Genomic DNA, 15035 nt, shown 5'->3' on the forward strand with positions numbered 1-15035 from the left:
TTAACGAAGTCGATTTACTCAAGTACTTTGGTACAATTTTGAGGGACTTGTATTTGAGTAATTCCATTTGATGCTACTGTGTAATTCTACTCCACTACAATTCAGAGGTAAATGGTGTACTTTGACTCCACTACATTTATTTAATACCTTTAGTTACTTTGCAGATTTTGATTAATGATGTGAAATATAATATACACAAGACAGACACCTGGAGTAAATTCACAAGCTGCCCTGCACAAAGTCATTAAAACTAGCTGCTCCTTTACCATGTTCTGATGATAACACTTTAATGCATCAAAGTAAGAAAGTATATTTACTGAAGGGCTACTTTAGTCAAATGGAAGTATTCTACTTGTTCTTTACCTTTTACTGCACTACATTCATTTAAGAGCGTATTCATTATTTAGTTTGTTAGTCTTATAAGATTTTATAAACAAACGTGATTTTCACAGAGTAAACTATAAGCAGTGGTGTAGTGGTCGTTGGACGCGGGGGATCGCCGTCCCCCCACTTATTTGGAGCCACCACTTTTTTGAAGCATGATCTTTTTTAAATAGTCTTAACAAAAAAACAAACATTGCCAGTGTTATCAGCTGCAAGTGTGTATTTGTTGTAATAATGACGAAAACATAATACATTTCACAGTAATTATAATAAAAACGTAGCTCAAGTTATGCAACTTGATTTTAACCATAAGTGCATTGTACTGTACTATGAAGTAGTTATAATTACAACAACACATTTGCTGTTAATACAATAGACTGTATAGTAAAGTAGCCAGTATTACAAATGAGTACTTTTATATTTTATACTTGAAGTATATGCTGTTTCAAATACTTATGTAGTATGTCATGTTTCTGTATAGCCTACTACAACAGTAAAAACAATGGGACATTAGTGAAGTCACCATTGTAAAATAGATCAGGGAGTTACTTTCTGTCTTCTAATATACATTGTTAAAGATAAGGCTACTAATGAATGTACTAAGCTAAACCAGAAAAAGCTAACTGCTGTAACCATTGACTATAACGTCTGCGTATATGGTATATGTATCTGTATGTACAGTCTTGTAACAAACGTTAAGGCATATCTTTAACCTTCATTTCACAAATACAACCGTCTACAGTGAATTTACCACCTCCAGCTGGCTGTAAACTGAGCCACATAAATGGCAAAAACAAAAGGCGGATAACAACTGCTGCGCATGAACTGCTGTGCTGTGGTGTTCTGCGCAAATCATCCAATGAAATAATTCGAAACAAGTTACTAGGCAGATTATATTAAATAAGGTTGTGAGGTTTGTCAGACAGTAACCAAACGTACGCTTCCTATTAGGCCTACTAATACCTCACTGTGAAATATAATTTTTTCGTTTAAAAATGATAGACCTAAATGTCATTAAGTCAAATAGTTTTAATTCATTACTTCAAGCAAATGTGGTCTTAGAACATTTACTAAAGTTGGCTACTGGATGGTGGGGTAGGTAAGTTTGAGAAACCGTCTCGAGATACACTTTTTGTTATTGAATGCTCTTAACATCCCGATAGCAATGAATATCTTAAAGAGCAACTTGCAGGTTTTTTTTTTTTACTAGATTTATGCTTAACCTTGCATGAAAATTACAATTAAAAAAGTTAATGCCGGATTTGATATGTTTTACGAGACATAAGGGCAGGAATTTAGAGGGAAAGGAGCAGTTTTGAGCTCTGCTACTAAAAACTGCTTTTTTTAACGTCATATGTCAAACGCGTAATATTACGTCACATGGGGGAGCAACTTTCTCGGAATCCTTCTCTGCCCAATCCGCGGTAGTAGTTTGTAGTTGGTTTGAGCGGTTGTGATTTTGTGGGCTGGTATTTTTTCGGTAATTTTACATTGCATTTCACCATTTTTAAATCATGGTGAGCTTGTGTTTGTGCAACTCCAGCCTGTCAGGACAATGAGTCCACAGTTTCCCTAACAGGAAAAGGACCGGAGCTAGCTTTCGTTCCTGGGTGCTTTGTGCATCCACCTCCCTGCAGCACATACTCTCCACAGCTGAAGCCTATCAAACAAAACGTTTATCAGGAAACCGTATTACATCTCTCTCTCCCCCTTCGTTCCTCTCTCTCCCTGAGGGAGCTATGGTGTGAGGAGAATCAGTGGAGAACAGGGCAGCTGTCTTGGTGAGTGACCGGCGTTAGCTAAAGTTAATGTTAGCTACGTCAGTCACATCACATCACTGTTGATACTGATCCATAACAGAAACTAATGCGCAAGTATCAGCCGTATCTCGCGTTACCTAATGCAACTCAACACTACGTCTTACGGTGCTGGGTACCGGGGTGGAGGGAGAGAGGAGCGAACGGGGGTTCGCTGATACTTGCGCATTCGTTTCTGTTATGGATCAATATCAACAGTCCTGCCAGTAACGTTACTATTAGTGATGTTACGCATTGCGCCGAGGCTTCAGAGCATGTTTCGAGTAATCCCCCAAGCTTTTTGTGAAGCATGTATCGAGGCTTGTATCGTTTTGGGCCAGTGACGTCATCGATGACAAACGAAGCCTCGCTAACTGTCGATACCACGTGACTGCTTCAGGAAGCGATTCAGATCGGTTGAACCGTTGAACCACAACGCTCATAATACCCATGGATGTATAATAAGAACCATATTACCCCTCCTGTACCCAGGCCCGGTGACACGATGGAATCAAAAGAGCTCATCCTCACTTATATAGAGGTCGGAACATGTCATAAGTATAAATGGATACAAGCATAAATAAATGTAGGAATAAAACATGAATAAATAAATGAATAAATACAGAAATAAATATGGGTCAGTGTTTTCAGTCGAGGGTGCATTCACACCTAATAATCCGCTCTCTGGTGCGCACCAGAGCACAGTTTGTTACATTGTTTCATTTTTCAGAAGGTTCGCTTTGCGTTCACACAGGCAAAACTCAAACGGACTATAAACTTTAAACACAAGTCATGTGCTCGGAAATGCTTTTCAACCATTGGTCAGACATTAAGGGGGTAAAAACGCAAATCCCAGCAATTTCTAGCGGAGCCTTCGCCATGGAGCATCTGCACTTTCGGCAGGTTATTCTCATGCTGCTGTTAATCTGGAGATCAACAGACACTAGCGGCCCGCGCATATAATTATATAATCAGACAACGTCCGTTAAAAAAACATTATTACATGGCTTTGTTGAATACTCAATTCAGAACACGTGACACGTTGTTAATCCAGAACAGACTGGAACAGACAGACCGCTGTCAAGGATTTATTGACCGTTGTTAAGGACGCTCACATCTGCACAAAGAAGTCAGTTCAATTTAACTGTATACAGTTTGGCTGAAAAGCAATGCCGATCTAGATCCCTCCGCTTCGCGTTGGGCTCCTGATCAGCCTGTCGGTGTTCTTTTCCCCATAATGACCGCGCCGCTGCACATTATCCATGAGAGACGTTCTGCAGTAAGGAGGGGCGTTTCACTGTCGGCAGGTGTTCTTACTTTTATGTAGCTGACGGAGAATTTTTACTTTACACAACACTGTTCAACACTTAATTCTGCTTTACTCTTTAACTAAATAACCGCGGATGTCTTGAAAGACTCTTTTGCTAAAGATTTTGAAGATATCCGCGTTCTTGTTACACGTAAATACTGCGCTTCCTATGTTTTGGCAGTAGGGCCTGGCTCATTTCGTGGCATCTGCAGGCAGTGGCAAGTACTTCCGGCATCTGCCACAGAGGCCGCTACTCCGTGGTATCTGTGGCAAGTATATGCCACAGATGTGGTATCTGTGGCAAGTATATGCCACAACTTGCCATGGCAACTATATGCCACAACCATGCCACAACTTGCCGTGGCAAGTATATGCCACAACTTGCCGTGGCAAGTAAATGCCACAAGTTAAGAGAAGGTTTATGGTAGCTGCCACTCGCCTTCCGTGGCAAATGCTGATATTTAAACCCGTATTTATCGCGTAAAATGTCGCTGTTTTGGCATGACTTTATCGGACTGATCTGTACACAAGACTGATGATCTGTTACTGATGGTCCGATCTCTATTTTTCAAAAAGATTAAACATTATATGTTCTATAGATTTTACTTGGAGAACGTGGTTTGTTAAAATAAATAAACGTGCTATTTTTATGATAATACTCAAGATATATTATTAGTAAGTTGACATAAAGATCTAACATTGTTGACCAGAGGTGGGAAATAGGCTAACTTGTATACTCAAGTAGCCTACTGTACTTGTGATTTAGAAATAGCCTACTTGTGCTATAAGGATAAGGACAACCAAGCGCAAAGCCTACAAGCACTGAAAAGCTGGCAAGGGGAGACGGATGAGCATGACTCAGCGTTCTGTCAAGAACTCGAACAATATAAATTGTTCGCCAGTTTCAAAATGCAATAAAAGGGTGGATAAAAAAGCATGCATTGTGTCTCGATTTTTAATATACTGTCATGATTGTCTTAACGGAATAACATGGTTTGTTTAGATTCACTGATATCAATATCTAATAAGAATAATCTGAAGCATTTAAATAAAAATGTTCAACCAGAATTAAAATATTAAACAACAAAACAGATACAATGACATTAATCTGTTTATTAACAACGAAAATAATACAAATTAAGTACATATGCCTGGATTTAAAATAACACATTTATACATGTGTACAATCAAATATAACTGTCCTTTGCCTCATTTATAAAATATAAATCTTAGCATCTCACTAGCAGTGGCAAATGCAATCAGTTACAGCTGCCCTAAGTCTGTAGCCAAGTCTAATAACACCATTGTACACGTTGCTGTGTCAATACAGATATTTATTTTTTAATTATTTGTCTTTACTAGTAACAATACACCTGGTTATCGTAGCAAGCAGTGGAAACTCCCCTCAAGAAGCGACAATTGCCAAGGGCTTGCGTTGCAACGCTCACTTGCCAATATTTCTTTTTTTATTACAATATAGGCCTATGTTTAGCCTACTATCATAGATATAGCACGTTTGTTTATTTTAGCAAACCAAGTAGGCTATTCCAAGTAAAATTGAATATAAATGATAATTTATTATCTTTTTGAAAAAAATAGAGATCGCACATCAGTCCTGTGATAGTCCAGCGACATTTTACACGATAAATACGAGTTTAAATATCAGCATTTGCCACGGAAGGCGAGTGGCAGCTACCGTAAAACTTCTCTTAACTCTGGCATCTTGTGGCAACTCCCATTCAGCATGCGCAAATGCCACGGCAAGTTGTGGCATATACTTGCCACGGCAAGTTGTGGCATATGCTTGCCACGGCAAGTTGTGGCATCTGTGGCATTTACTTGCCACGGCAAGTTGTGGCATATACTTGCCACGGCAAGTTGTGGCATCTGTGGCATATACTTGCCACAGATGCCACAGAGTAGTGGCCTCTGTGGGAGATGCCACAAATGCCAAGGCACATGCCACGGCGAGTAGTGGCAACACTCATTGTGTTCTAGTATGATAAATAAAATAATATTGTACCTTGAAAACCAATGCATTCGTTCATTTGACACGTTGGTGGTTTTAGGGTAGGCTATACAGCGACCCCTGGCGGTTCTAGTGTGAAGTAAAAGTAGAAGTAGCCAACCTAAATGTTGGAATACTCTGTTACAAGTAAAAGTCATGCATTAAAATGTTACTCAAGTAAAAGCGCAAAATGATTAGCATAACAATATACTTAAAGTGCATATTACATGTTTTCATTATAATGATTGATCATGAAAGTGTTCTCAAATCTGGTAAGGGTGCAGCTAGTTTTAATGACTTTGTATACTGTAGTAGGGTATCTTGTGAATTTACTCCAGGAGAAACTATAAAGTCTGATTTAAGACTTGATTATATGTATCATCATTAATCAGAATCTGTAGTAAGTAACTAAAGGTAGCGTATTAAATAAATGTAGGGGAGTAGGCTACAATTACACAATTTACCTCTGAATTGTAGTGGGGTAAGTAACCTACTACGTAATATACCATTTACATACTCAACTAAAGTACAAGTAGGCTATTTCTAAATCACAAGTACAGTGCTTGAGTACACAAGTTGGCCTATTTCCCACCTCTGGTCAACAATGTTAGATCTTTATGTCAACTTACTAATAATATATCTTGAGTATTATCATAAAAATAGCACGTTTATTTATTTTAACAAACCACGTTCTCCAAGTCAAATCTATAGAACATATAATGTTTAATCTTTTTGAAAAATATGATCGGACCATCAGTAACAGATCATCAGTCTTGTGTACAGATCAGTCCGATAAAGTCATGCCAAAACAGCGACATTTTACGCGATAAATACAGGTTTAAATATCAGCATTTGCCACGGAAGGCGAGTGGCAGCTACCGTAAACCTTCTCTTAACACTTAACTTGTGGCATTTACTTGCCACGGCAAGTTGTGGCATATACTTGCCACGGCAAGTTGTGGCATATATAAGTTGTTGCATATACTTGCCACGGCAAGTTGTGGCATGGTTGTGGCATATACTTGCCACAGATACCACATCTGTGGCATACACACACACACACACACACACACACACACACACACACACACACACTCACATATATATAAATATATACAATTTCAGAATCAAACAGAGCACTCTCATAATAACGTAACACTATCAGAGACTGGATACCACCCCCCCTACAGTTATTAAAAGTAAGCAGAGGACAACAAACCAACTGAGACCTGTCTGTCCGCTGCATCTACGTACACACTGTACCACACACACACCTACACACTGTACAACACACACGCACGCACCTACAGCTAACAGCCTAACAGCCTAACAGCCTAACAGCCGTTGTGTATTTTATTATGTGAAGCACTAAATGGTCTTAGAAAAATATTGACTCTGTGTTTGTAGATATCTACTAAACTAAAGCAAATAAAGAGAGTAGGCCTGTTATACTGAGTGATATACACTGCTCTGCTTTCTGCACAGACCTCACAGCTGTTCTCACTGGAAACATTGCGTCGCGATGAAAGTAGTTAACAAAATAATATCCAGGGGATGCATGTAGCTGTCATTGGCTGAGATAAGTCCGGCCGTGCGTCCCGACTCTTTGAAACATCTCTGTTCCCGGAAATGCATCCACGAAGGAGCCGAGCAGGACCGTGGAGGACCCATCAGTGTATCCTCGGTTATAGCTCCTCCAGAGAGCCTCCTCGACGCTCGATCCTCGGTCCTCGAAGTGCATTTAGAGAAATGAGATGTCCATCAACATGGCGCGCTGAAATTCATTTCCGGGTCACTACCGGAGGACCGAGGAGTCGAGGAGGGGGATTTGATGAAATGAGAAAGGGCCATGGAGGTTTACAGACAACAAACAATATTGCGCACCGAGTACAGGTAATTAACGTATTGTGGTTTTAGATATAATTACATACTATTTAGGTTCTCGTTTGTTTGTCGATTTGGCTGTTTAGCGCAGTGTAATTGTGTTTATTTTGCTGATTTGTATTTTAAATATTAAATGTAAAGGAATGGAATACATATATATATATATATATCTTAGCTCTTAGCTTGACATGCTCGACGTTCAGTTAGCAAATATGCTAACTGAACATGCTCGTTCAGTTAGCATGTCAAGCTAAGATATATGTATATATCTTAGCTTGACAGATGGAACAATGCATGTACTCTAATTTTTACAAGAATCTGATTTTGTGTAAGTTTTAAATATTAATTGAAGGTGTCTTTCACATTTTAATGTTTTTTTTATTTGAAACATGTATTAGCTGCTATACTGTAGACATGTACATATGTATAATTATATTATTATTTTAAGTGTGGTTTAAAGTTAAATGATAGTTATTGGGTAGGGCCAAGTAACCCAGGTGGATGCAATCAGGTAATTAGGACAGAGCCTCTGTTTTTAGATGGGGTTTGTGGCCATGCTTTAGGCCTGACATTTAAACTAGCTGAAGGGCTTTCTGTTCGAACCACAGTGACATCTAGAGGTTGTTTTGTGCATAACATATCAACCAAAGAGTAGAGCTGGCTGAATCAGATGAAGTTAAACTTTTTTATTTATTTTTCAACAAGATATCAAGACACAATATGTGCTCTACCAAATGGCGGCACTGGCAGTTAAAGGGTTACCTTCTGAAAGGGAGGAAGTATGAACAGCTTTTTCCCATATGATTATACAGGCCAGTCCATTGCTGCTTGTTTAAGGAGTTAACTATTTCCAATATTAAAGTCATTTAAATTGTATTCTATTTTATTCAAGTATAGACAAACAACACAACACTCCGTGATGGAGCACGCCCAGAGTTCAACAAATTGGACTCGGACACCTTCCAGTGTCCATTTTGTGAAAGGACCGGGTCACACCCTGGTCTGATGGCTCATTTGCAGAGCCACCAGAGGTCACTTGTGAAATATGGAGGTAAGTAAATCTATAATTCTATATGATCCTTGTATACTTCATCACATTACATGTTACTTGTTAGATGTGTTTAATGCCTCACTCATTATGGATACATGTGTTATTTCTTTGCCCCAGGACATCCTTGGTGTAAATTAATTTTGAATTAGAAATTAAAAAACATTACAAATTAGATTTATATTCAGGTTATGAATTGTTAATAATGCTCGAATAGTATCCTTATTTGGGGTAGGCACAATATGAGCATAATCACACATTAAATCTCAAAAATTCAGTTTATAGGCAAAAATATTATTGTTGGTGACATGATTATTTATTGCTCTCGCACAAACACCTTGTTTCAAATAGCATATCTACAAGAAATTCATTTTGGTTTGTTTCTAGAATCCTCTAAACCACTTTCTGTCTCTTTTTTAGGTTATAATGTTTATAAATGCCATCTCAAATGCTCGGCCAGCAGCCATTATCACTGTGGCTTTTGCCCAACAATCATTGGGAGAAAGGAGATGTTCTTTTTGGAGGAGTTAAACCGTGCATGTAAAGCACTGTCAAAATAATGGTTGACTGTCTACAGATGCCCCTGGACACTGACGAGGACCACTCATATAACAGGAGGCCTTACAGCTTCCTTCCTAAAGAGTCGGTTAGTGAATGGACACATTCAAGTGTACAACCCCTGATGCATGTGAATTTATAATATTACATATATGACTTCTTTATACCATCTTGTCTTATCAGTGAGATGGAACTTTGTTCTCATGACCTCACCAAGAACATGAGTGAGGAAGCGCACCAAAGGCTGAAGGACTTCAGTGAAAGATTCCGAAGAGCTTTGGATTCCGAGGAGTTTTTAAATAGGCTAGTTGCACAAGATGGCGCCTATCAACTTCCGGTTAATTGAGTGTGCGGTTGTAAACTTCCGGTCCACGGTAGAGGGAAGAGCGATAGATAGCGTATAGATAGCAATAGATAGCGAGAGAGATAGCGTATAGATATTATATAGGCACTATTTTACACTCGATGTCTCCAAGACCTACCGAAGGTTAACATCAGTGATGTACATCGGCTGGTACAAGCGGCAGGCTCAGCCCCGAGGAGCAAAAGAGAAAAGGGGTTCAAGATGTAGCTACATATCCAGCTACGTCGACAATTATGAAGGTAAGTGACAAACAAAGCTGTAGTTACTGGCTAACTTTGACAAATTGACAGTCTTGATACAGTGTAAAGCGTTTTAATGATGTACTATTACGTTTTTTTGGATAACATGAATGATATCCAATTCCCCACAGTTTCAAACAAAGATCTATCTTCAGGGAGCGCGAGCATCAGGGCTAGCTGTTACAGGTCCATGAGAAAGCATGAAAAGCCTCACGATCTCAGAGTAGGGAGGAAAATAAAAAGTGTTTATCGGTTCAAAGCCTCAATCAGGTTCATGTTCTGGGGTTTTGATGTGGCTAGAGTAGGTAACCTGTGATTTAGGATTCAAATAAGCCCAGCTAGCTGACATGTTGCAACAGATTACATAGCGACAATACATTTGCTCACATCAACTGGTAGCTAGCTATGTGTGTGTAGCATGAAGGGGCTACAGATTTATTTTCGTTTTGTAACCCTCTCGTGTAAAATAATAAATACATTAGCAAAACCCAAACTTAGCTTTCATCAAAGATTCTTAATTAGAGGTTGAAAACCGTCTCTGCTTTCATGGAAACCCCAGAAACTGGTTGTGACGGCTGCTGTTCTTTACTGAATGGTTAGTATAATCCATGTAGGGTCCAATTATTTGTATTGGCCAGTGTTAGGTAAATGCAGGTTTTGTACCCTACATCAGCGGTTCTCAAACTGTGGTCCGCGGACCACTGGTGATCCGCGAGGGTACTGCGGGTGGTCCGTGGAAAAAAGCTAAATAAAATCCACTTTTTACTATCAAGGATTTTCGGGGATCACCTCATATGTGACTTTCTCTATCGAAATCAGTCGCATTGACCCGAAGACACATTTTGAGTTGTATACACTGTTGGAAAGAGGAGATTCCTAGCTTTCTAATGATATCAGGCACTGGGGTAGTGGTCGTTGGGCTCATCGGACATTTATGAGAGAAAATCTCGAATGTCCGAGCAGGGGCGTCAGCTGACCCAATACTATACAGGGGCACAACAGGGGCACAGAAAAAAAAAATGTTTTGCAGTTATTTCTTTGAAAAAAGCATGGGCACAGATAATTAATGCAAGCACGCGAGCAAACATTTTTTTGCACTTATTTATTATAATAAAGTGTCATAAATAAATAGTACAATCAGATTGTTATTTTCTGCATCATTAAATATCTAGCCTACCTGAACCAAACTGAATTGAATTGGCCTACTTGTGAACTTAACTGTATACAGTATCTCTAAATCACTAACTGATGAAGGCAAAAGAGGCACAATGAATCTTCATGAAATATCTGTCAGCAAACATGGACTTGAAAACTGAAAACTGAAAGAGAACCCCCCATCCTATGATGGTGTGATGGTGACTATCCTATGAGGTGTGTACATGGTCAGAGAGATGGGAGAGGTCTATGTTCATTTTTTTAAAAGTAAACTGTAACGTCTCGGTTTCAGTTTTGCAAAGCTATCAATCAATTGACAGTGGCTTAACTTGGAGAGTGCTCCTCTCTCAATAGACATGATGGCAAGATGGTGGAGTCTGTCTTGCCCCATTGTGCTTCTTAACCACGTGTGGAGGCGTCTCAGCACGCTGAATGTACGTTCACAAGTGCAGCTGGACACTGGAATGGTCAGAGATATCTGAATGACCTGTGTCAATGTTGGGAACATGAAATGATCCAGCAAACTGAAAAGACATTGCATGTCAGTGATTGGAAGGCTTTCCTGCTTTCTGGCCAGATAGTTTTTAGCCACCAGCACTTCCTCTTGCTTTAGATCCACATTATAATGATCTGCCAGACCTCTGAGGTCCTCCTCACAGAGAAAGTTGCTAGATCCTGGATTACAGGCCTGAACACCTTTTAGAACTGTGCTGTTGAGAGATGAAAAACGCTGCTCCATCTCAGCAACCATCCTGTCAAGGCAAGGTAGATACACTGCGGTTCTCAACTTCTCGGCATTCCCTAGGTCACTCGCTGCCCCACAACTAGACTCGACTACATACTCCTCCATGCGTCTCTGCTTCTGCCTTTGTCTTGGTACAGCACATGACTCAGGGATTTGGTGTGTTTCGCACAAGGCCTTTGCGCGGTCATAAACCTCAGCTGCTTTGTCATCAGTGCGCATTTCTTGTAGAGTGGCGCACACAGCGCATTTGAACTCCTCAGCTTTTGCCAGGTCCACAGTTTCACTTTGTAGGTATTTGTGTAGACTTTCTGTCACAGACAAAAAAGTCTTGAACATCATCAATAGATAAACTGTGGAGAACCTTGCAAGGTTGGCATGCAGACCCACAGCCGTAGGGTTGCTGATATTGGACAGGCACGTGAGAACTGCTGGGAAATTCTCTATCATAGCGTTGATAGACCTCAGCTGGCAAGACCATCGGGTCTTGGACAGCTGTACAAGCTCAGAAGCTTGTAAGCCAAGCTGTTTCTGAGTCTCCTTAAACTTGTCATGGTTCACAAGGGAGCCAGAAAAGAATGTATAGACATTCTGCAGGAGGTCAAATAACTTCCTGGCCTCTGGTATGGCCAGACATGTGGAACAGAGCACTAAATTCAATTGATGTGCATAGCAGTGCACATAAATGGCCATGGGATGGTTCTCTCGGAACTTTGCTTGGACCCCTCCAACAGCCCCACTCATGACTGAGGCGCCATCATAAGCCTGTGCAACCACCTTCACATGGTCTATGCCATTCAACCTTAGCTGTTGTTCAATGGCAGTTGTAATGGACTCCGCGTCAAAACCCTTCAAATCTACCATAGCTAGTAAATGTTCTTGCACACTCCCCCCAGCAACATATCGGACACACACAGCTAGCTGCTCAGTGCTGCCATCTCTTGCTTCGTCAGCCATCACTGAAAACATTCCAGCCTCCTTAATGTCTTTACTGATAGCTTTTGTTATCTCCTGGGCACAGCACTGAATTACTTCATTTTGTGATGAAGGTGACAAGTATGTAGTGTGTGATGGTGCTGAATATGTCTGAAGGAAAGGGTCGAACTCTTTCAAGAGGTTCATGCATTCCAGAAAGTTCCCCTGGTTGTCGCTGGACATGCCCTCATCATGGCCACGGAATGGGATATTTTGTTTTCCCAAAAACTTGGTAACAGCCACAACCCGGCTGAGGTACTCCCGTCTCTCTTTTATTTCATGCTCACTGGCAGAATCCAAATGGTCGACAACACTGCCATGAGCCTCACTGGCTTTATAACTACACCAAGACTGCATGCTTGCCTTATGTGCTGGTGATTTCTCATGCTCTCTATAGACATCCAGAGCTTTTTTCCAATTTTGAAAGCCAGTGTTTACAAAGGTGTCATTCTTCAAATGTTTCCCAAATATTCTACAGGGAAAACAAAGCGCTGCATCTTTAGCCTTGGAATATTCCAGCCATGTAAAGCTTTCAAACCAGTTGGCGTTAAATGATCGATTCTTTGCACCAAAGTTGTGCTGGGGATATTTTGACAACTTAACTTGGTTTGGGCCAGACTCCTTTCCCCCAAGATCACTTGTATGTCCCTCAAGATTGTGGACACTGCTTTTTTCTCTTGCCCCCAGTCTAATGTTCTCTGCCACTGTGGCAACTGTTTTCTCAGTCTCATCTCTGGGGTGTGATCTCTCCGGCCTGTCTGTCTCTTGTTGTCCTTCCTTCTCTCTCTGCCTTTCCCCTGCCTCAACCAGCTCAATCTCTTCTGCCCTCTGACTCTCCTGTCTGGTGCAACGTACAAAAAAATCATATGCTCAATAGTTACCTCAGATAACCATTAAAAGTTCAAATAACATTCATCACATCTATAAGTAGGGACATTTACAGTAGCTAACTACATTGTCAGCTGAGTCTCACTCTCACCTGTCAGTGTCATCTCTCAGTGTCATCCCTTCCTGTGTCCCTTCAATCTCCTCCTCTCCTCCTCTGCACTCTGCTGCACTGAGTCTTGAAACAACATGAACATATTACAGTCTAATGTCTGCATTTTCATTATCTACATTTTTACATATGCAGATGTAAGGTTACTTGTGTATAACCTGTTTGCAGTTATTCCTAATTAATATTAAATTAATAGCCATATCACCTCTGCTCGTGCTCATCAACATCCCTCTCTCCTTCACCTCCTCCGACACTCTGCTGCTCCTCTTTGTCTGGACAGATATGTAACTGTTAGGCTAGTGACCAGTGGTGAACTCAACTTGTGGGTTGTTACCTAAAAGTGGTTTGGGTTGCCTTGTTACCTAGCTTACCTCTCTCATTTCTCCTTGCTGCTTTATCCCTGCTCCGAGCGAATAACTTTCTGATGTCCATTTACAAGATACTAAATACTAAAATACAGAATACTATCAAATCAATCAAATCGTGAAGTGATAAATAATGGGAAACCAACGCCGGAGCTAAAAGGTATGTTTCAAAAGACGGTTAGGATAACTCCATCGACTACTCACGTTCAAAGCCACATTTCTTTGAAAATGTTTCACCTCAATAATAGATTTCGTGATTTAAGATACTTGGGTTTATATATTTCTAAATCTGACACTGAAACTGTCAGTGCCTCACCAGCCACGAACCTCAGCGCATGTCACTGCTATTCACATCTCCATCCATTTAGCCTAGTCTATTATGTTTTATAAATTATTAAAAAGTGCTATTTATACAAATCACATAACATTTAACAGTGTAGCCTATACGATTAGCTTCCAGGCAAACTCATTAAAATATATAGCCTACTCCTGTGTGACCTTCACTTCTAAAACTAAGATTATGTTCATCGTAAAATTACGTTGCTTACCAGATTGACCGCAAGCTTTATTTCATGGTATCCTGAACTACCAAGGCAAAACACGCATCAACACTACGGGTTATCAGAAGGGACAAAAAACATTCGAATAAACAAATGAAAGCAGCGTGTGCTGAATAGGACTAGTCTTATGCTGTGCAAGAGAGGTTTACAGTAGCAAAATTGAGTTCGCATTGTTAGAAATTAAAATCAATGTTTTGATGGTATAATGTAGCTTAAACATACCGTCAGTTTAAACGCTCTTTTATACTGAAAAACCAGAAATTCTTGTGCACAAGCAGTTAAGCTTTTATTCTGAAAATCCTTCATCTACGGTTAGCATGTAGCATGTGGCTAATATACGATTTCCTAGAGATGAATTGAGAAGCGAAATGACTTGGTGTGGTGAAAACCGAAACCTACTGATTTAACACTACAACGATAGATGTCGAGATACTACCATGTTGAATATCAAATGAAAGTACAGTTTATTTGAATACATTATTGTTTACAGACGAGAGTAGCATGTGGCAACATCCGGAATGACCGGAAACCAAACGAGCCGAGAAGTATTGTTTAGAGTATTGATTACAGCGTTTAGAATGTGTTAAATGAAAAGTGATGAAAGAGAATATGAGGAGAAACGGCGTGTTAAGCATATATTGAATGTGAAAA

The 15035-nt window shown here is 40.0% G+C and overlaps 1 protein-coding gene across 1 annotated transcript; it reads right to left on the bottom strand.

Annotated features, from left to right (window-relative positions):
- Positions 1-10560: 10560 nt before the first annotated feature.
- Positions 10561-13952, bottom strand: LOC307022347 (zinc finger MYM-type protein 1). Its single transcript, XM_079655109.1, has 4 exons — positions 13831-13952; positions 13665-13731; positions 13442-13525; positions 10561-13303 (listed from the first exon to the last, which is right to left on the bottom strand). The coding sequence occupies exons 1-4, from the start codon at positions 13889-13891 to the stop codon at positions 10999-11001; spliced, it is 2517 nt and encodes an 838-aa protein (XP_079511235.1). The 5' UTR covers positions 13892-13952; the 3' UTR covers positions 10561-10998.
- Between the last annotated feature and the right edge of the window lie 1083 nt (positions 13953-15035).

The sequence above is a fragment of the Notothenia rossii genome (assembly GCF_949606895.1).
Source record: "Notothenia rossii genome assembly, chromosome: 10".
In the NCBI taxonomy this organism is placed as follows: domain Eukaryota; kingdom Metazoa; phylum Chordata; class Actinopteri; order Perciformes; family Nototheniidae; genus Notothenia; species Notothenia rossii.

Excerpts from the sequence above, each read along its gene's own strand:
- LOC307022347 (XM_079655109.1), bottom strand. The coding sequence starts at position 13,891 with ATGGACATCAGAAAGTTATTCGCTCGGAGCAGGGATAAAGCAGCAAGG. Across the intron at positions 13,732-13,830 it reads AGCAAGGAGAAATGAGAGAG|ACAAAGAGGAGCAGCAGAGT; the intron begins GTAAGCTAGGTA and ends ATATCTGTCCAG. Across the intron at positions 13,304-13,441 it reads CTGAGAGATGACACTGACAG|ACAGGAGAGTCAGAGGGCAG; the intron begins GTGAGAGTGAGA and ends ACGTTGCACCAG.